Raw genomic sequence first — 21,241 nt, 5'->3', positions numbered from 1 at the left:
TTGAAGAGACACAAATGCAGTAACTGAAGATGAGGTTCCACAAAAAATATTTTAAAATGATGGCACTTATTCTAACACACCATGTTAGCCATAGCCAATATGTAGATAATTTCTGTTCCCACACAGCTGCCTGTCCCATATATTTTTAATTTTTCTTAAAATAATCTTTCTAGACCTCTCAGCAAGGAGTTAAGAAACTAATTAATATCCTGCTATGGTCTACTTGCCATTCAATTCCTACAAATACATCCCATCCTTATTGTATAACACAATTCACAGTGGTGACTCTCTCTCTCTTACAATAAAAAGTACAATTTATGTCCCGGTTCACTTGAGAATATTCTGTTGTAATAGCCTAAAGGAGTCATTATCCAGAAAGAAAACCTTATGAGTTGCTAAAAGCTGCTAGGAGAACAAGGTCTTTGAAAATATGACCAGTTGACTCAACAGGACTTCAAAGATAGTCTTTAATTCAAAAACAACTTGTAAGGAAATACAGAACTCCCCAAATTCAGTGGAGGACAGGATGAAATAATTACTTGAATAGATATTGATCATGACAACCTGAAACTCTTGAGCAGACTATGCTTTTTAACAACCACAGGAGTATTTAAAGGCACTTACTTGTACAGCCATTCAAACTGCTCTTTACAGTCGGAGCAACCGTAGTCACTGGTCCAAGCATGGCCAATGGTGTACTTGTGGAACTTGAGCATGTCCATCACTCCCACTTGGGCAATAACACAACCAAATAGGTCAGGGCGCTGATTGGCACAGGCAGCTTCAACAGAAAAACAATTGTATTAGTATTCATATCTTAAAGAATTAAGGTCAGCAGTAAAAGGTCCACTGCCAAGTTTGTGAAAAGACCAACTTCCAAAAAGCTTTCATAAACTCAAAGTTTATTAAAAAAAAAGAAAGCGAAACTGTTAAAATAACGTGAAAAAAATAAGATTACCATATAATATCTGGAGCCAAAAAAACTTAAATATAAAACATCTCATATAAACCAAATCACACTGGGAGAAGAACGCCAGTGAATATGAATTCAAATAGGACTTTCAAGCAAAACTGGAAGCGAATACACGAATGGATAAAAAATGTAACTTCCAAAGATGCTACGTTCAAAAGAGCTTAAGAGCTATTTCTCTGTTCTTCAGGCACCAAACATGCTGTTCTTTGAAAACTGCCTTTCAAACTAGCAAACTGGGTTTGAAGAAGTGAAATTTGAAAATATGTGAGATTTTCAACTACGGAACTGAAGGTTCCTAAACCATTCCCTGCCTAAGCTTTTAATATTAGCATCAAGAAAGAAAAGGATCAAAAGTCCTCCATTTACTGAAGAAAGTTTTCTTCCATAATTATTATTATAAACCCTTATGGAAAGAGTTTTGATAAAAGCAGACTGCTACAAAATCAGAGGAATAACCTCAACTTAACTTGTATTTTCTTGTTTTATGATTTCCATCTTCTTACAAATGGAAGGGACAAGTTCTTTAAGAATAACACTTGCCTCCGATATTTTAAAAATAACTGCAGTAGGCCCTTCTAGCTCAGTGTTCAATTTATAAGAGTGGCAACTGGCAGATGCTCTGGGAGAAGGCATTAAACAAATACTGGAAGATCTCTCCTGTAAATTATCAGCTTATAAACTAGTTGTTTAAGCTTTCTCTCAGTTGGAGTTCTCTTTATCCACCCTGTTAAACAGCCATCAAAATACTCATCCTCTGTAAACACATCTATTTCCTTTCTTAATGTTTATTCATCTAGTATTCATCATATCCTGTAGCAGTAAGTTCTTCAATTCAAATTTCTGTTGCTTGATTTAAACCTGTTTTTTCATGATTTTACAAATTCCCTTGCTTTTTTTGAATTTTAAGAAATAAGAGCACTGAAATTTGCACATAACTACTACAATGGATCACAGAATCCGTTTTGTAATTCAGAATTATTCACCGTGCATCCACATGTAGGTATACTCTTTCCCAAATTCTTGTATCTCCTAATTTTTGTCCATTTTGAAAATGGATTGTTTATTCCCATTCTTTGCCTCCTGCAAACCAGGATATTGCTATCCCATGACCTTGCTTCCAGCTCAGCAAGAACTTTCTTTCATAGCCTTATGTGAGGGCCCTTGTCAAAAGCATTTCAAAATCCAAGAATAATTCTTCACCTAGATCACTGTTACAAGCACCATATGCAGCCTGGCTCCTTCAAAATAGCTCAAATAGATTTGAAAGATGCAACTTCAGCCTGCAAAATTCTTCCTTTTATGTCAGCTATTATTTATTGGTTCCAACTAGTTTGCCCGTTAGAGAAGTCAGATTTACTCATCTGCAGCTTGTGGATCACTATGAACCATTTTAAAACTTGGCATTACACTTGCCCCTTTCTGTTCCTCAGATATTTAGGCTTAGTAGCCTGCAATTTCATACTGGAGTTCACTTAGGATCTTGCATGTGCACCATCTGGTCCTGGCAACATGCTACTTTTCATTGGATTGATTAATTCCAAAACCTCTTCTGCTGATGCTCCAGCTGGAGTCAGCTCCCCAGAATATTCCTCATGAAAACACTCTGGTGCAGGGAACCCCCCACACTCCTCAGGAGGGAACATCAATACAAACAGACCATTTAGTTGTTCTGCTTTGCCATTATATTTCTTTAATGCTCCTTTTACATCTCCTTAAACCTGCAAGTCCCACAGATTCTCTAGCCAGTTTCCTGCCTCTGATGTGCATAGATTTCACTGCTAATTTTACATTAGAGGCAATTTGCTCATCAGTCTCCTGTGGTCTGTCAGTCCCTGCCAAGAGTTTATACTTTACCCTATTTTCTTTATTTGAACATGAATTCTGTTTTCTGAAAGATGCGATTTTACTTCTGGTCATCTCTGATATGTAACCATGCTAACTCTTCCTGGTTTGTTCCCAAGACATTTTTGTACGGTATATATAGTGCCTTAAACAGATGCTATGTAAAAGAGCTTGATGTTTTTAACTGAAGCTTTTGATCAGATCCCTCCCCCTCATGTTATTTCCTTTTATGAACATAAATTATATTCTGGTAGGAAAAAAAGCCAAAACAACTATCACAACATTTCATTTTAATACTCTTTATTTTAGAGTGTCTCTTGAAGCACTGTCTGTTGCTCAGGATTTTGTAAGAAATGGCTGCTTCCTACTTCCTTAAGTAGTTACTTCAGTAAGAAATCACTTACGGAGATATTCACCCATTCCCACTGCACCCCTCTAATTAGCCACAATACTTAATTAAATGCATTAATAAAGTGTAATCCAGATCAACAATTTATTCATTAATTTTACCCCTCTACATATACGTTGAGCTTTAAAATTCGGTATGAAAGTAAGCCTTCAAAACATCAGAACTGGTTTTGACTAAGCAAACATGAGGGATCAAACATGGCATTTGCATAAAGGAGGTTTTCAGCTTACAGCTGTGCTGCTTTGCTCAGCTTGGGGATCACATTGCAGGACAAAAAAGTCTTGTTCTGCGATTGAATGAGGCAAGAGCTCAGGGCTCTGTAGTCCTTAGAGTCACCTCCTGTTAGTCTGACTGAAAGGAAACAGTATTTTGGAAGAGTGACAATACTCTTCCTTGTCAGCTTTTTCTTCTATAAATAAGAACTGAGAAAGTCTGGCAGTGGGTCCTTGCACCTAAAGGATGAGTTATGATCTCTAGTGTTGCATGAACAACTATTGCAAAATTTATTCTTGCTTTGATGAAAAAGCACTTACAAGAATTTTCTAAATTGACCTAATTGCACCCAGTCAAAAAAAATCCCTATCTGGCTCATCAACAGCATGGAAATCCAGCTGGATTGTAAGTGCAAAGGAAGGTTTCTAACAAGATTTTTCAGGGTAGGGAGGTCTAGATTCCTAATTCCTGTCTCCTACCAGAATGATGTACGCCCTGCAGATGTGACTTGCTTCCCCTTATCAAAACAAGGAGCCCAGCTGACTCGTTCAGCCAGAAAAACAGGGTATTTTATTACTAAAGCTAGGTAGGATGAATCTCATCCTAACTGAAACTGAAGTCCATATAACCACATATATATATAACAGTATTTTCGGAAGGTATGTAATATGTTGAAAGTTTAACTGCATTTCCAAATATATATCTACGCTCACATAAAACTGACTTGTGCAATGCATGCACTCTCAAATGGAGTGTAAACCCTTTAATCCTTTATCATATTCATCCATTTCTATTTTCAATGCACAAATACCTCCTGCCACCTGTTATCGAGAAGAACATAAGCAGAAAGCAAAAATACAACTTTGGATGTACTTGTTACTTTATCTTTAAAACAACTGCTTTTTAAAAATAATAATAATGCAGGAATAGCCAAGATGGCTTAGACAAAAGACCTATATGATGTCAAATTCTGTTTTCTTGTGCTGGATGCTAATACACTGAAAAATAGAATAAAATCAATAGGGCCAGTATTCAGAAGCAGATAAACAGGAAGGAGTACAAAAAGAAGAGCAAGTAAAGAGTGGGTCTAGTAAATCTGCTCATTTTCTATATATCTATACATTCTATATATCTATGGTTTATGCAGTTGAAGTGTCTTTTTTCCCCTTCTCACATAAGTAACTCAAGCTACTGTCACATGCCTTTCATGCTGTTTAAAAAAAAAAGGCAGATAAACCCCAATTTCTCATCAGAGACATTCATGATTTCATTTGTGGTCATATTTTAACTACACAATGAAAGCTGAGTCAACTTGTAATACTCTTCTGTACAAAGGCTTTATTTGCAGAACTGCTATGTTCTCACTCGTTCTCTAAGAACAAGAATGCATGACTACAGAAGGAGTGAATGAGAAACTCAAGATGGAGGATTGCAGGACATGGGCTCCTGGCTTACATTACAGACCACATACAGTTTCCCCAATATGCTACATAATAGAATTCTGGTTCAATAGTTATTTTGTAGTGATTAGCCTTGAGAAAGAAAAATAAAAAAATGCAAATGTTTCTTAAACAATTTTTACTTACTGTGTGATTCTACCACAAGATTAGCTCTTACCACACAAGACTCTAAGTATGGCTTTCATCCTTTGCTAGAGACTGCAGAATCCCAATGTTCCATGCAAACAGCAAATTAAGTATAATTGTATACATTTAACAGCTGTATATATTAATGCATTGACATTCTGGCAACTTTGGACAAGCAGATTTCATAAATTTTTGTCTGGTTACTTTAAAAAACCCAGAAGCAAACCCGGGAAATATACGTGCAGTTCTTACCAACTAAGAGGCCCCCATTTGAGCCTCCGTTAATAGTCAATTTCTTTGGGGATGTGTAGCCTTCCTTGATGAGGTATTTGGCAGCACACTGAAAGTCATCAAAGCAATTTTGTTTGTTGGCCAAGATACCACCTAGCACAGAAACAAAACAAATCAGCTGATGCCATAAAATCCATTTGATATCATCTCTTCAGAAAAACATGTGTGCAAAAATACCTGGGAACAATTCCAGTTTCATGAACATTTTAATAATTGATGGAGCTCAGAAAGACAGCAAAAATAAAAGATTCTTTCAGCACTGAGAGGGTATAAGATGGTTCTGTCAATAACCCTGATGCTTTAAGAAATTCTGAATAATATATACCTATACTGAGGAGTGAGAGCCAGGTAATGTTCCTAATCACTAAAATGAAAGCTAAAAGCTTTGCATAGCAAAATATATACAAAATGACCACATACAATCCACTTGAGGCCTGATCTAATGGGACTTTGATATCATTAAACTCAGTTACAGTTTCTTAAGGTAATAAAGCTTCAGCTTATAAAATAAGCTATATAAAATAAGCACTTCTAATTTCCTGGACATATAATATGTGGCTGGTAATCTACTTTTTTTCCTATTAGTTTTTTTCAAATCAGATGATATATAGCTATGGTGAAAAAGGAACTTCAGAGTTGCATTCTTGGTTTGAAATTTTATGAATTAATTTTCAATACGGAAATGCTTAAGATACCGCCATCCTGTCGAACAGAATTCCACATGTCCTCAGACGTATGAGGGAATAAATCATGACTGAAAATATAGGTCCAGATGACATCACTGATGAGACTTCCAGTTCGGAAAACAAAAAATTTTGCAGGGTGGGATAGGGAAAGAAAAGCATAGTTTTGCCTACAATTTTCAATCATTTTAGTAGAAGAATATCAACCTTTAGAACTCAAAGTTGCCCAAATCTCATAATCTTCCCACTTGTTTGGTGACAGACTAAAACTAGCTCTTCTTCAAAGGTTACCCTACCTTAAGACCATGGTAATCTCAGGCAAATAAATGCTAGTAAGAAATGGGAACTAGGAAGAAAATCCTTGTATTTGTGTAGCAAAGGCTGTGGCCCAGTCAGGTAAAAGGGACTCAAAGGATACAGAAATCTAACTCCAGTTCCTTTTACTTTGTTTAAAGGGTGGATGTTTATTCTAAGTGGATTGCCTAAGGTTCCCACTATGGTCTAGGAACCTCCAGGACAATTAATTTTACCCTAAAATAAGTGAGATGAGCTACATCTCTTTAACTGGAGGTGTCTCTTTAACTCCACTGCCCATCCAGTGATCCTGGACACCCAGGTTACAATGGTTGCTTTATTTCTGTGTTGCAGAAGTTTGGCAAGATAACTCTGACATTTAGTCATACAGATCTTATAGAACTGGAACCATTACACTTTTAATTTTTTGTATTTTTTTTTTTAACAAATACACATCATTATCACATTAACAACATCATTGTAGAGAGATATACCGGGACAACAGAAAAGTCTTCAAATATGTGGCAATAAAGGAGAAATAAATCTTACTCGTTGCTCAAAATCCTGGGCTGGTCTAAGGTCAGAATCCTATCTATATAATTAAACCTAAGTAAATAGACTTTCGTAATTGGTTCTGGAAGTAACAAAGAAGAGATACATATCATATTTGCAACTGCAATAAAAGACTCGGGTCAAAATCAAGCAGGAAATAGGTGGACCAAAGAAGTATTATCATATTAAGATAAATTTTATTAAAATCTATTACAAATCGATCAGCAAATTAAAATTAATGAAGGATACTTCATCTTTAGCAATAATATCCTGTATCTGCAAGCACATACAGCTTCTATTTATGAAGCTATTACATAATTAACTCAATTGTGAGGAAATGACCCAGACAAATAGTTACCACAGATGAAACAGTAAAATCAAGATGCAATGATCTGGAAATACCATTTTGTTTGATAAAAAGTTATTATGGATTACTGCCATGGCAAATTGCTACATCATAAACACCACTGTTTTGGTACATTTGCCTTGCTGACAACATCTCCAGCAACATATCTTCCAGATTCTTGGATATGAGTAAAGCATCACTATTAAATAATGATGGGTATGTTACAGAAATAAGTAGGACTTTTCCAAGCTTTTTTCTCTGGTGAAGGGATGCAGACAATTGTCAGCAATAAGGCAAGTGGACAAAGACAATTAAAGGACTAAGACAAAGAGTGGATGGGAAAAACATGGACAGAAATAAAGAAAAAAAATTAAGAAAAGGGGCAAGGAGATTTATAGAGCTTTGCAGTGAGTGACTTGGTTTCCCTGTAGCACAAAAGTCAGCTTAAAAAAACCTGAAGTTGGATGCCCTATGAGCGTGCAGGGGATCACATGTCACTGTACTTCCAGAGCTGACTGTTTTCATATGAACTTCACTCACAGAATCATAGAATCATTTAGATTGGAAAAGATCTTCAACTGTTAACCCAGCACTGCCATGTCCCTAATGACACACCTACATGTCTTTTAACTGTCTCCTGGGATGGTGACTCAACCACTTCCCTGGGTAGCCAGTTCCAGTGCTTGACAGCCCTTTTGGTGAAGAAGTTTTTCCTATCACATTCATGAAATATAAAAAAAAAGGTCTATTCATAAATTATGCAAAAACAAGTCTGGAAGAGTTACATTCTGAACTCAAGCATTCACACCTTCTGTAAGGTTCTGCAAATGATTTTTTTTTGGTATGATACCAAGAGAGTCTAAATAGTCAGTGTTGTTGTCTTGGGGATTTAGAATTGTAGGGCCATGTGCACTTGCAAATTGTGACAGAGGTTTCTGAAATCCAGACAGGTCTTCTGCAATACAGAAAATTTTCTGAAAGTCTAGGGAAACTTGATCTTGCTTAAAAAAAAATATTTTCTTGGAAAATATTGTCTTTGTGCAAAGCTATTTTTAAGAAGTTGCAAAAATTAAAAGAATCTGTGAAAACTATCAGATTAACGCTGGACAATGTACAGATCTAACATGTAAGTAAGGAAAAAAAATTACTTTTCTACAGAATAAGTAAAATGAAAAAGGAGATCTGAACATGAAAGAAGGAATGAAGAGAAAATGTTGCAATTTTCATTGCTAACCCTGCAGTTTTGTTTCCCTGCTTTGACTGACTTACCTTTGTGCCAGGTCTCTCCATATTCACCACCTCCCCTAATGTTTGCCACTGCTAGAACACCTCCTAGGTGTCGCACAAATATAAGTCTGGACACACTGAAAAAGCAAATCGACAGAGGATTATTTTTAATTTCCAATTTTTATACACATACCACTTCTGTAAAAATACTTTGAGGGAAAGATCTCTCCCAAAATCAATTGTGAAATTGTGAATGAAGTCCCCCCTTGATAGCAAACCTGAGTAATCTGTAGAGGCAGTAGCTTAACTTAGCAGAAGCTGCAGAAGACCAATTGCACATATGCCAAGGAGATAGGTAAAATATTAAAATTTAACAAGTCTTTTTTTTTCCCCCCTCTGGTAGGTTTAAATTTCTTATTTAGTTGAAATCTTTACTCACGCAAGAAACCACTGTTTGCAGAAATTAATTTTGTTCAACCATAAGAAAAAAGATTGGGTCTTGTTACCTTTAAGTCCTACTACTGCTTATCAGAAATGGCTTGAAAGATGGTAGTCCTACAGTGTGTCTCATGTGGACGTAGTATCAAAACAAGTAAAATCTTCCTACCTCCCAAAGCAATTACCTATGTAGTAGCACATGTTCTTAAAAGTATATACCAAGGGTTAAGGAAAAAAAAAAGAAAAGCAGAAGGATAACTGATAAGAGATTTCTGTATTTTCATAATCCATCAAAGGAAAAACTTTCTACCTAGGCTGGTTATCTGGCCACCAGATTGCTCAGAATGCATGAATTATCTCTGCTTCTGTAAAATCAATACTTAAGTCCGTCACTGTGAATTGCATTTTCCTTAGATTGCTGTGACATGCTGATCAGACGCAAGATTGATATTCTATAATTGTGCAAACATCAGAGGGAATTATTCTGTCAAACTCCAGGATGCCTAATTTCAACAGGTTGCTGCACAGCTAATGTGGAGTAACCTGACAGTAGGTTTCCTCATTAGATTGTGGCTTTTTAATTTTTGGTATGTTAGAGTCACGAAACCTCTCAGAATATTCTGCACTTTTTTTCTCTGTCTCTGTCTCAAACTTTGGGCTTCTTGGTCCAAAGTTATTTGATTCTCAATAATTAAAGGCAGCAAGTATAAGAAAGTATTACAGGTAAGGCAAGAGCTTGCTACCCAAATTTATTGCCTGAAAATATTTTAAAAATAAAAAATTCTGGAACAGAGTCCGTCTTCTTCCATCTGCTGAAATAAACTGTGCCCACTGAGGGATCACCATATTTAACAAGTGAAGTACCCATGAGCAATGCAAAACCAAAGTGTATCCTATCCTGCCTGTGGACTCCTCTAACAGAGATAGTACTTTGATGATGATGATTTTTGGAGGGGTCTAAGTAACTTAGGATCTCATAGGATATGAAGTATTCTTGTTATCGGTAGCTACTCCCCATTTCCACAAGCAAACAATTTTCCTGATGCACAGACCCTCAACAGGATAAAGTTCAGAGTTTGGTAACAACCATTATACTGCCCAAATTATAAGCAAGGTTTAGTCTATGTGTGCTCACTCTCAGTAATACTACTCAGAACACATTACCCCGGATGCCTCAACATAAACAACTAGTCATGTCACTGCCAGTGGTGATTAATTAATACCCACCCCCATATGGTCAGTAGTAAGTTGAGTCAGGACCCTTACTTGACCAATTCTTTGAGGCAAATGTGTCTCAAGCTTAAAACAAGCTTTCCTAAAGGGACTTTAAAGTTCAAGGAACCAGGTTTTATAAGCAGAGAATCAGAATTTATTAACTTTTTTAAAAAGTGAAAATTCCAAGTGATCAGCCAGCACAAAACTCAACTTTCACACACAGCCCTGCTACTGCCTTCTATGTCCTTCCAGGTGTATTCTTGCTTCCAGATTTGATTTCCAGTCAACCTGGTGTCTGAGTCACAGCAAACTGCCCAGTCACCCTGGATGGCAACGAAATGTCTCATTCTGCAGAGGGAAGTCTGGCTTCCTGCTCTTCCCAACAGTCTCTGTAGCTTTTTGCTCATTATCCCTGTTTTTCCTTCCCTCCTAGGAGCAGGGTAAATGAAAGGGCAAAAGGGTTAGGAAGGAGACAGTAGAGAGAGCAGAAAATCTGCTGTCAAGTATTACAGCTGACAGAGAAATGCAGGCTAGTGCACTGGTGGTGGGAAAGAAGTCCTGAGTCACTGGACTTCGTTGCTTTCTTGGCTTTTGTGGAGCAGAAGGGAGCAGTAATAGAGTAACCGAAAAGAGTAATCTTCCACTCCACACCCAGGGCTGCTATGTTGCTTGACCTTTCTCTGGGCTTACAGTCTCTCCCTGCACCACCTCTTTGCTTTAAAGGCTGGGTACAAACTGCCAGTGAAATGCAATTTCACAGTCTGCTGCACAACCAGCTATATTCCAGGATGCATTAGAAATTGCTTCTCCTGTACCCACACAGGCACATATGGAACAGTGAAGGGAAACATGTTGGTTCCTATAGGGTAATTAGCCAAATCTGAGGCATTAGTGGTAGGTTTGTGATGGCATTTTCCCAGCGGCTCTCTGGGTATTGGTTCCATCAGCCTTCACTTGCACTCGCTATGCCAGCTGTATAATTAATGATAATGCTCTGGCAAACACCATCTTGAAATGTAGCTCTCCAGTCCAGAGAAGCATATGAAAGATGCATGCTTGCATTCAGAAATAAATCCCTACTGTAACTGACTTCATGACTTCAGGCTATCGTTCTTGTAGTTATTTCTGGACCCTGTAACCTGTTGGTTTGTTTCTACTGCTTTCAGTGAAAAAAATTTATTTTAATTTTTAGTGTTGGAGAAAAAAGAAAGAGGAACACTAGTTTCTGATTTAAGCAGAAATAAGATCCCCAAGTCAGAGAGTTGGCTCATGTTAATGGGAGTGAAATACCAATGAGAAAACATTGTACTGTCTGGAAGAAATACAGGACAGAACTGAACCACTGGAAAGGAGAAAATTAAATACTTTGTGAAAAGTTATAAGAGCCTTAAGCTTAAATAAAAAAAAACCTCAGAAATATTTATCCAGTATTTTGTTTTGTTTTGGTTTTTTTTGTTTTTGTTTTGTTTTGTTTTAAAGGTAATCTGGCTACTACTTGGTTGCATTTCCATAGCTATGTTTCAGCTCAGCATCAGGTGAATGATGTGGCAAGCCTCAGCCTCGACCATCCTGTGGTTGCTTTCTAGCACTCCTGCCTGTGGTCATCTAAAAAAAAAAAAAAAGATCAAATCATGGTGTTGGGCTGTGTTTGGAACAGCACTTGGATTGGGGAAGTCCTTGTGGAGTATTGCAGTATATAGTAACAAGGACGTAGTAAAACATTACTGGACTTTACCAGGTAAAGGGTGAACTGGATATTCTGCCTTCCTGGCAAAAATTCTCTCTTAGAATTACCTTTCCCCGATCTTGCTTGCCTACTTTTGGAACATAGTTCCTCGCCAAGTACTCAATTCTCAAGTTATTAACCATAAAGATGCATTTGAAGGCTTCTGCTATCCTTATTTTTCTTTTAGAAAGAGAAAGCTGAGAAAGGATATGTTGATAATACAGGGACAGAATTAGGAGGGAGGTATGGGCAATCATGTTTTATTTATATTGTCAGTGGGATAATGTGTTTTGAACTGGAGGTCACTGGTAGTTCTCTGTGCACTTAATTTTAAGGGATTGTTACAAATTCATATTCTTATTTTATGAACTGTATAAAAAAGGCTTCATAGGGTTCAGGAAAACATAGGTCACTGCTCACACCTCCCATCTTCATCTCTTCTGACTGTCAGCTGCACCCTCTTGCTGCTGTTTGCTGGACTCCTACGAGAATCAATTTTTAACTTGCCAAAATGGCAGAAAACCACCCACTCCATTTTGCTGGGATAGTTTCATGTCATTCTTGCAATATAAATCAGCTTAGCAAAGATTCCAGCAAGCACCAGGGCCAATGGATGGGAAGTGGAAGTAGGCACTGTGAAATACCTTCTCCTTTTGCTAACAGCCCGCTCGTGTCAGCTCTGCAGAATGTGAAATTTTACCTTAAATCAACAGATACATGATATTTATTTTACATTCTTTAAAAAAGAAAACCTGGTAAGTTCTATCACAGTTTTCAGCATCTACAGTAAACTGTAATAAATCTGTGGTTGAACCTAACTAAAAAGGAATTTAAAAACTATTTGGATTATATAATTGTGTCTCTCAAAAACCACAGGAAATTAAAATTGTAGCTTTATAAGGCAGATAAAAAGCTTATAAATAATCATAGAACACAAGATGGGAGGTCCATTGTTTGAAAAAGTATTTGATAGAAAGGACGAGAAACTGTAAATGCTATTCAGAAACACAATCACTGCGACCTGGAAAAGTGAGCACTGCAAAGGATTTCTTGAAATGTGCTGCTTCTAAAGCAAGACTAGTAGTACCTTAGCTTAATAGGATTGTTTCACAGTAGATTATTTTTCTGTTGGTGAGCTCTCTTCTGCTATCTGAAAAACTGCTCTCTATTCAATCCTTTCCCTTTCTGTTTTCCTCTGCCTCACCTAGGAGCCTTTCTTAGGTATTCAGAAAATCGCTGCCTCTCGGCAAGTCTATTCAAATTCCCTTGCTGAAGAAATAAGCCTTTTCTCTAAAAAGATCATCTATTCAATAAAGCTTATGGCTTTTGAGGGCTACAAATCCTGTTTTGCACACAGCATTTTCGATTTACAATGTGTTGCTTTGCATTTGCAGAGATCACATCATTTACTTCTCAAGACAGAATCATCTTTCGTCTTTCCCAATCCTTTGGGACACAGTAGGATTTCGCTTCTGATGTAATCTCCTCTAAAGTATTATATGAAAATGCTGTGAAATTTTAATTATTTACATTAATTTAGACAAACATTTGATCTTCTATAATACGTAGACATAGGTAATTAACTTGGAAAAAATAAAACTTCCAATGACATTAGTTCAGCAAAGGGTTCAAATATTTGCTTAATATATGTCCATATGCTTTTCTGTTGAGCTCAGTGACAGAGCAGGAAGAAGCCGAGGTATAATCCTAAGGGCAGGGTGCCTGTTGTAAACCTTAGAAGAGCAGAGCACTTCTCTACTCTGACATAAATTTCTTTTGTGAGCCTGGGCAAAACCCTTGAATTCAGAACTAACAAAGCAGACAAATGGTGCCTGGGCACTGATGTGCAGTCCTTATGGCCCTCACCTTGCGTCTCAAGGACCTGAAATGCATCCTGTCAGATCCATCATCCACCCTGCTCTCAGTCTGTGACAGCTGTTAATACCAGATACTTCAGAAGAAGGCACGAAATACCCCACTTACCTGTAGCTTGGTGTAATTGATATGTTGAAGCCTCCATATCCATACAAAAAGGCAGGATGAGAACCATCTAATTTAATTCCTTTCTTGTGAATAATAAACATAGGGATCTTAGTACCATCTTTGCTAGGGTAGAAAACCTAAGACGAGAAAAGAAATCCATAATGATCTTAAGTGTCGTAACTCTCCACAACTGCTGTTGACAAGAATCAGAGGTGATCCCTTCTAAGGTGTCCTAGGGGTGAAACTTTCCAGGCAATCTGTGCCAATGGCCCAGGTCAGGTTCAGTAATGACCATCACCTAATTGGTTGCTTAACAGCTCTGGAAAATGTATCAAAATGAGACAGTACAAAGGGTATGACAGTATCATGTTTATGTACCTTATACATTAATTCTACATACAAGAGGGTTAAAGAAAATGTTACAAAAATAATATAATTCTCTGCAAGGGAAGACTGGCATTGTGAAAACACAAGGGCTGCATGGTCCATCATAGTGAAAGCAGCAAGGACTTGAGCTGGCACAGAGAACAAACAGAACGAAAATCAGATTTCCAATCTAAATTTATAATTTCTAAAATTTCTCCTCTTTAAAAATTCAAACTTCAGACACTAGAGAACAGCAGACAGAGAAGAAACTCATGCATTGCACTGTTTCAGACATGAGAGAGCTGTTAGCACAAATAAATAGGTAAAACTCTCTGAAGATCTGGTCTTGTGCTTCTGAAATCACCGAAAATTCCTTCATATCAGTTGATGCAGCAGTCTTTGCTTGTAAAAACATAAATTTCACCACAAGTTTAAGGTCACAGATATTAAAAAGTCAGAGTATTTTTGTTTTCTTATTAATACATTAGCATTAATATATTAGCATTAACATTTCTCAGTGGAGTCAATTCACACACTGAATTCAAGTGCAAAGATAAAAAACTTTGAATAGCTGAAGACATTGTTTTTTCAGCCTTGTGAAAACAGCAAAAAGCTGACTACTCAACTCTTGCACATGCAGCATGAATTCACCAAAGCAAGTCTGTATCCAGCAAAAGTGGACTCAGCATTGCCCAGTCTTTCAAGGTTGTCTGAACGACCAGTTCACCTCATCACGGTGGTAACATAAGCCATATGACAGAAACTTTCGTAGCACTTGGTGCATTCCAGACACTACCAGGCAACTAGAACCAGGAGCCCCAATGTTGCAGAATCTCCAATCCACCCAGCAAGACTTCTGAACTGCCCACTGGCTTTCAGGAAACTAGCTCCCAAAACACCAAGTATCCACATAGCACGTGCTTTCAGATGTCTTTCTATTACTGCCACAGCACTGTGTGAAGTTAAAAGCTGAACTCCACGTACACAAACATAGATTGTAGTTGCTTAACACAGTTCTCACATCTCGTTGTTTTGATGTATGTATCTGCCTGCATACTCTAATTTAGAATCCAGCCTGTCATATTTTACCAGTCAAGCAAAACATGTGGGTGTGAATGGAGTTTGCATGTCCTAAAGTTCTGGTTGATTAGTTTTCATTGCTTTGTTTTAGCATCATTAGTTGCAGCTTCAACTCTAATTAGAACAAAAACGTAGTAAATGAAAAATGACACATTCTTATAATTTTGTTGTGTGTTTATAATTTCTGTGCCTTTAAAGGAAATAGTCCTAGCATGCTTTATAAAGCACACAATCAACAGGATCTATTTTTACAACACATGAACCTCAACAGTAATATGAACCTGCACAACACATTTATTCTGAGCATTGCCTGTAATGTGAAACATGTAAATCCACACGGCACGTTGAAAACAAAATAATCACATTTAATTTTAATCATTGCTAATGAAATGCGAGAAATTTCAAACAAAACCACATCTACCTCTGAAGGCTTCACTAAAACTTGTAGACATATTACAGATAAAAATTCAGTATTTCAGTATCCAGGAGATGGGAAAAAAAAAATCAAAACGAAAGCCTAAGGGCATTTTTACACAGATTAAATCACTGTTTCCAACTACTGCCATAACTGTATCTTTGCTGACGAAGTGCTTGCAGAACAGTAGAATACAAAGAATTTTCACTTTAAGTAATTAGTTGAACACTATAAACAAAAAAAGTAAACGACAAATAGGAGAACCACTGAGGCTGGTAATGAGGAGTTCCAGAGACTCTTCCCTAAAATGCCATCCATCAACTCCAGCTGTTGCTGGCAACTCACATGAAGTGAGCACCTGGCCTTCCTACATTTCCGGAAACTTACTGCCATTGGCCAGTCCTTTCCTGATGATTAAAGGATGCCACTAATTTTACTTCTTCTTTCTGAAAAAGGGCCCCTTTTTTTTTAAATAGCTCTCTAAAAACTGACTTCAGTAGGGATTTTATTGTCATCAGTTTAGATAAAATAACATAGCATTAAATGAAAACTCGAAAAAAAATAAAAGATGTATGTCAAGATGACATTTGCAATTTAAGAGTTTTCACTCCTATCTTTGCTAAAATAATGATTACCTCTCCCACCAAGATGAACACACGGAAGTGGGATGGAAATCAATTCAGTGAGACACTAAGATACGTGAAGGTATTTAAGCTTCTCCAAATAGACTATTTTCAGCAACTGATTCAATCTCATCTCTAAATTAGGTGTTATTTTTGAAGCAAGTCCAATGGTTTATTCACATAACTGATAAATGGATGTGCTTCTATCTCAAAGATTAAGGTAAACCACAAAGGGCAAGCCCTAAAAAGAAGAATTTCCCAAGATGGTGTTTCAGCCTAATTTTAGAAGCCCTCAGCTTTTACAGTGGTAAATGCTCATGAAAGGGTACTCCTGTTTTCTGTTTTATCACAGATAGGAGTGATCCACTTGTGCCAGTCACATTACATTACTTCTTGCTCATATATTTTCAAATAAGGACTCATGTCACTATAGTCAGCATATATAAGAGGACAAGTTAGCAAAGTGATTTTGGAGGGAAAAGGACGGAGAAAAACACTTCAGAAACATTATTATGAATGCTGGAACTCACCATTCAAGGGGGGAGATGCCAAAAATAAGCATCTTCAGCCTTTAGGAATGCACCAGCAATGCTGTGTGGTTGACAGGGCACTCCTGCTGCATTCAACCCTTGGTGCTATTCTAGGAGCTGGAGCAGTACAACAGCCCCGAAATAGTTGTAGCTCACTTTGTCTCACACTGAAGTCCCTATCTGTCACATGCCAGAGGGGCCTCAGTGCCAGAAAGAATCACTTTCGATTAAGATGCTGGAACCTGAGGCATAAATTTACAGCCTCTAGTGTACTTATTGTGACTCAGGCAGAAAGCAACACTGTTTGCACAGTTAGTCATTACTACAAACTACATGAAGATTAAGGTATATAAGCTACACAAAAACAAATCTCAGTCATTCTTCCTTCATGCATAGATATATATTTATAGAGTGGTGTGTTATTTTGTTTTTTAAACTTAACATTTGAAAGCAATTTACATTCCATTTTCATGGACTAAAAAAGTCAATGGAAGTTTACCTCTAAGACAGTTTACAGAGTAAATTTTACAGGTAAATACAGTTAATGGCTGTGTATTGGGCTTGTAAATTTACTTAGGAGTTAAACAGGATTAAAAGGTTCTATACATTCATTCCTGGAAAGGTCTTCATCCTCTTTATTATTTGTCTTAAATGTGCAGTATTTATGTTAGGTGAATCTTTACTTAAGGAAGATAGGAACAATCAGCTGGCATTGTAGACAGAGACCTAAATTCAGAAAGACTATGTTTATCCACCTCTGCCTCTGCAGTGACAAGAAGCATCCTCTCCATCTTAGGTCACAAGGAGGCAAAACTAAGTATTTTAAAAAAGCTAAGAGAATTTCGAAGTAAGAGGTTGAAGACAAAGTTTTTTTTTCATTTGTCTATAGAGATAATACAGACATTTATACTTAAACACAGAACTAAAAATAATTTTGGCAATCATCCATTATGCATTTCTTTTGTGAGTAAATATGAAACCAGTATCTATGAATATTAAATGAAATGATGCAATCATCACAACAGATAAATAAACCTAATCTGCCTGAATACTCATATTGTGTCACATAATTAAAAATACCGAAGACTACTGACATTGAATAGAAACTTCCATTTTTAAAAAACTCAGCCACTTGTGAGTATTTAGCTTCACTTTTTCTCGCTTTCAGAAATATTTTCTCTGTTTATATAATGGCCAGATTAAAGAATGTAATTATAGTTGTTTGGTGAAGAAAACTGAATGTACACGTGAAATCATCTTGCTTTTACAAAACCTAAAATCCTTCTATGCAAAAACCAACTCCAAAATTGCACACATTTAAAATTAACCTTTTAAGGTGAGATTCAACACAGGTTTTGAAATACTGCTGTAAAACACAAATTCAAGATAATATTATCCATATGGGTCTAATGCATATATTTTTAAACTGTGAATAATATCTGAATGTTTAGAAACATTTTATCATTTTTCTGACTTGCTCATTAATGGCAGAGAATTAAAATCCAGTTAAAAAGTGTTAGTTTGGCTTTTCAGAAAGGATTATTTCCTGCAGATAAAACATGAAATTTACACATGAAAAGAAATTTTGATTTCTGGGACTCGAAAACATCCCCTAAGCCACAGTTGGCTAATTATTCTTAGAAAGCCAGTAGTGATTCTAATAATGTCTCTCCCAAACCCTCTTTCAAGATTAGATATTACATATCAGAAATAGCAATTCTTTCCATGTCTTTGTGTGCTTGATCAAAATCAGGTAAGAGTTACACTTTTCATTAGATTGACATTCATTGTGTAAAATCCCAAAGAATTATACAAAGAGCAACTAAAAAGGCATATAAACCAAGCCTGAATACTCCTTATTAAAAACGCTTCTTCGATAATTTAGGTTTAATAATGCCACAACAATGCCTTTAAAATTAGTTTTGTTCCAAAGTTCCCTATATACTTTTCCTGAGAGAACTTTTTTTCATGTGAAACAAACACAGGATTTAGCAGTCTTGGTGAGATGTAGCAATTGTTTCCTGCTTCTAGATAAGTGTGGTTGCCCCCACACTGCCGTGGCCACCACAAGGTCAGAGACAGTGCTGGGGAAGCAAAACACCCTGTTCAGTCTCAGCAGCCACAGGCACGGCTGTGCTGAGCAGCCTACTATAGGGAATGCCTACTTCAGTTTTTACTCCTTGGAACTGCATTTCAAGCATCCAGTTTCACACAAAGCATTTCCTTCATTAAGTGAGAGATGAAGACTTCTCATCACACTTTGGTTTTTGTATTCCTATATACAGCAAGAATCAGAAGTCTGGAGAAATAATAGAGAACTATTACCACTACAGAGCAAATCCACAGGATCTGTGGCTTCCCTTCTTCAGAGGGGAATTCTCATCAGTCTTAAAGCCTATTAAATTAGCTTCAAAGCAATTCTGTGTGGGTTGCAAAGCTTGCTTAACACAGAGCTGGACATGGGCCAACGTAACTCAGCACAGTAAAAATTCATGCAGGTAAAACTCAGAAAGAAGAACACCCCCTGCAGATGTTTGCAAAGGCACTATGAAAATAATCAAGGAACCTTTTAGAAGAAATTGTTTCACCACCTACCCACTAGCACAAAAAGCAGACTCATGCTGACAGAGGAAAAGTGCGAGGAGACAGTTAGAAGAAATGCCTTGGTAATAAGTTCAGCTGCTGAGATGCAATTGATTGCAGGGAGGTATCTAACAGGATGGGGGGAGGATGTAGGGGAAGATGAGAAAAATACAAGTGAAAAATCAGAAATCCTGTAAGATTGGCATGGCAGATACTTCTTTTAAACCCCACTTTTCTAGATTAGTTAAAAGGCAACATTCCCCTTCACATAAAGCCTTAGTGGTAAATGGGATCCAATGAGACCCCCCCACATTCACTTGAAAGACTTCTTGCCTCTTTTCTAAATGTTTATCCTTTCAGTGGGATCTCCAAGCTTCCTGAAGTAGAATAATTAGCATCTGCCACACAGTTATTCCTTGTCTTTCATCAATTTGCCTTGAAGATGACTTGGTGTACAGTGTAGATGCAGGCAGATACCAGATAGATAATATTTACCTTTTCATTAAAATGTACGTTGTAGTCATGTTGAACAGAAAAACATCCCAGGAGCCTTTGTAAGTTACAGTCTATTTTCTGAATTACCTCTCTGCTTATGTATTCAGGAAATCCAGTACTATGAAGTAGTATAGCATGAGATAAACAAAGGGATGTCTTGATGAAAGTAGCACACCTTTTTGAATAAAAACATAAATAACAGCTGCCGGCTTGTCCAATTTCTGTCATTAAATCAAGCTTTACTTCATTGAGTAAACTGCCCTGACAGGAGACAGACAACTCACTGTAACAGTATGTAGGCATTAGAAAGTAAACACTACTTATTTTTACCATGCTGGAAATCAGTTCAAGTTGTAACGAGAAACACTGTAAGAATAAAAATGTAGAGGCAACTTACATGAGGTAGAGCAAGGAAGAGAACTTACCTTCTCCAAACTACTGCACAATAACTACTCTTATTTATTACGCTGTGGTAGGGGCACATATGTAATCCAATGTGCTGAGAAAGAGACACATTCACTCAAACAGTAATTAGCTAATTCAGCTTTTCTGTTTCTGACCCCATCTTGCTCAAAACTTGCTTGGTTATCTCCACACGGCCCCACTTCTGAGTGTTTACAAGCTTCGAAAAGATGACACAACCACTGTTGGATTTTCTCCCTAACACAGAGGCATCTACAGAGTTCAGGGTGCTCAAATATCAGGTGTAAACCTGTATTCAAAAATTCCTGCACAGAAAAAACTCAATTTTGACACTGGTGATGTCAAGTACCCAGCTTCTGTGAAAAGCCCCAAGAAGACCAATGTGTTCCCCTTACATTGCCAAGAAGTTTTGTTTGTGACTTTCAACAGCCAGGCAATTTCAGAGGGCTCTACTCTCTCTTCCTTAGAGAATCATGTTTATAGATGTCAAGTTGGTTACCCAAAATCAGAGGTGCTATAAATCACTAAACACCTACAAAAATTCTGCATGTGGCTAGTACAAAAATAGAAAAAATAGTTGACACTCTTCGTTCCTGCTTTTTGGTTTGAGAGGAAACAGAGATCATCTGCACTGGGCAGTGCATGTTTCAAAATCAGTTCCAAATCACTTATCCTGTGCATATTTTTTCTGAAGTACTTACTGACATAAACAGGTCAATACAAGTATTGTGAAGCACTTCCATGTGTGTTTTCTCGCTCAATTTATAGCTACATAAATTTACTTTCTAAAGCTTAAGCCTGAATTTAAAGTTACCCATTTGTGCCCCTACATGATTAAAAAAACACCAAAATGGTAGCAAAGGGAAAAAAGTCCTTGAGAATGGTCAAGGTAAAACTAAAGCCCTAGAAAATATCTGTGGTGCTATCTTCGAAAAAATAATTCTAAGG

The 21,241-nt window shown here is 37.1% G+C and overlaps 1 protein-coding gene across 1 annotated transcript in view; it reads right to left on the bottom strand.

The window, feature by feature from the left end:
- PREP (prolyl endopeptidase) overlaps window positions 1-21,241 on the bottom strand; it is an 89,677-nt gene that overhangs the window by 2,896 nt on the left and 65,540 nt on the right. Inside the window, exons 11-14 of the mRNA XM_064649865.1 lie at window positions 13,779-13,915; window positions 8,459-8,553; window positions 5,276-5,407; window positions 625-781 (exon numbers count right to left, since the gene is read on the bottom strand). Coding sequence (XP_064505935.1) covers window positions 625-781; window positions 5,276-5,407; window positions 8,459-8,553; window positions 13,779-13,915 — 521 coding nt within the window. The remainder of the gene's footprint in view (window positions 1-624; window positions 782-5,275; window positions 5,408-8,458; window positions 8,554-13,778; window positions 13,916-21,241) is intronic.

This window comes from Pseudopipra pipra, chromosome 3, assembly GCF_036250125.1.
Source record: "Pseudopipra pipra isolate bDixPip1 chromosome 3, bDixPip1.hap1, whole genome shotgun sequence".
NCBI lineage: Eukaryota > Metazoa > Chordata > Aves > Passeriformes > Pipridae > Pseudopipra > Pseudopipra pipra.
Note: the sequence above shows the minus strand (reverse complement) of the source record. Positions and strands in the feature narration are given on the sequence as shown.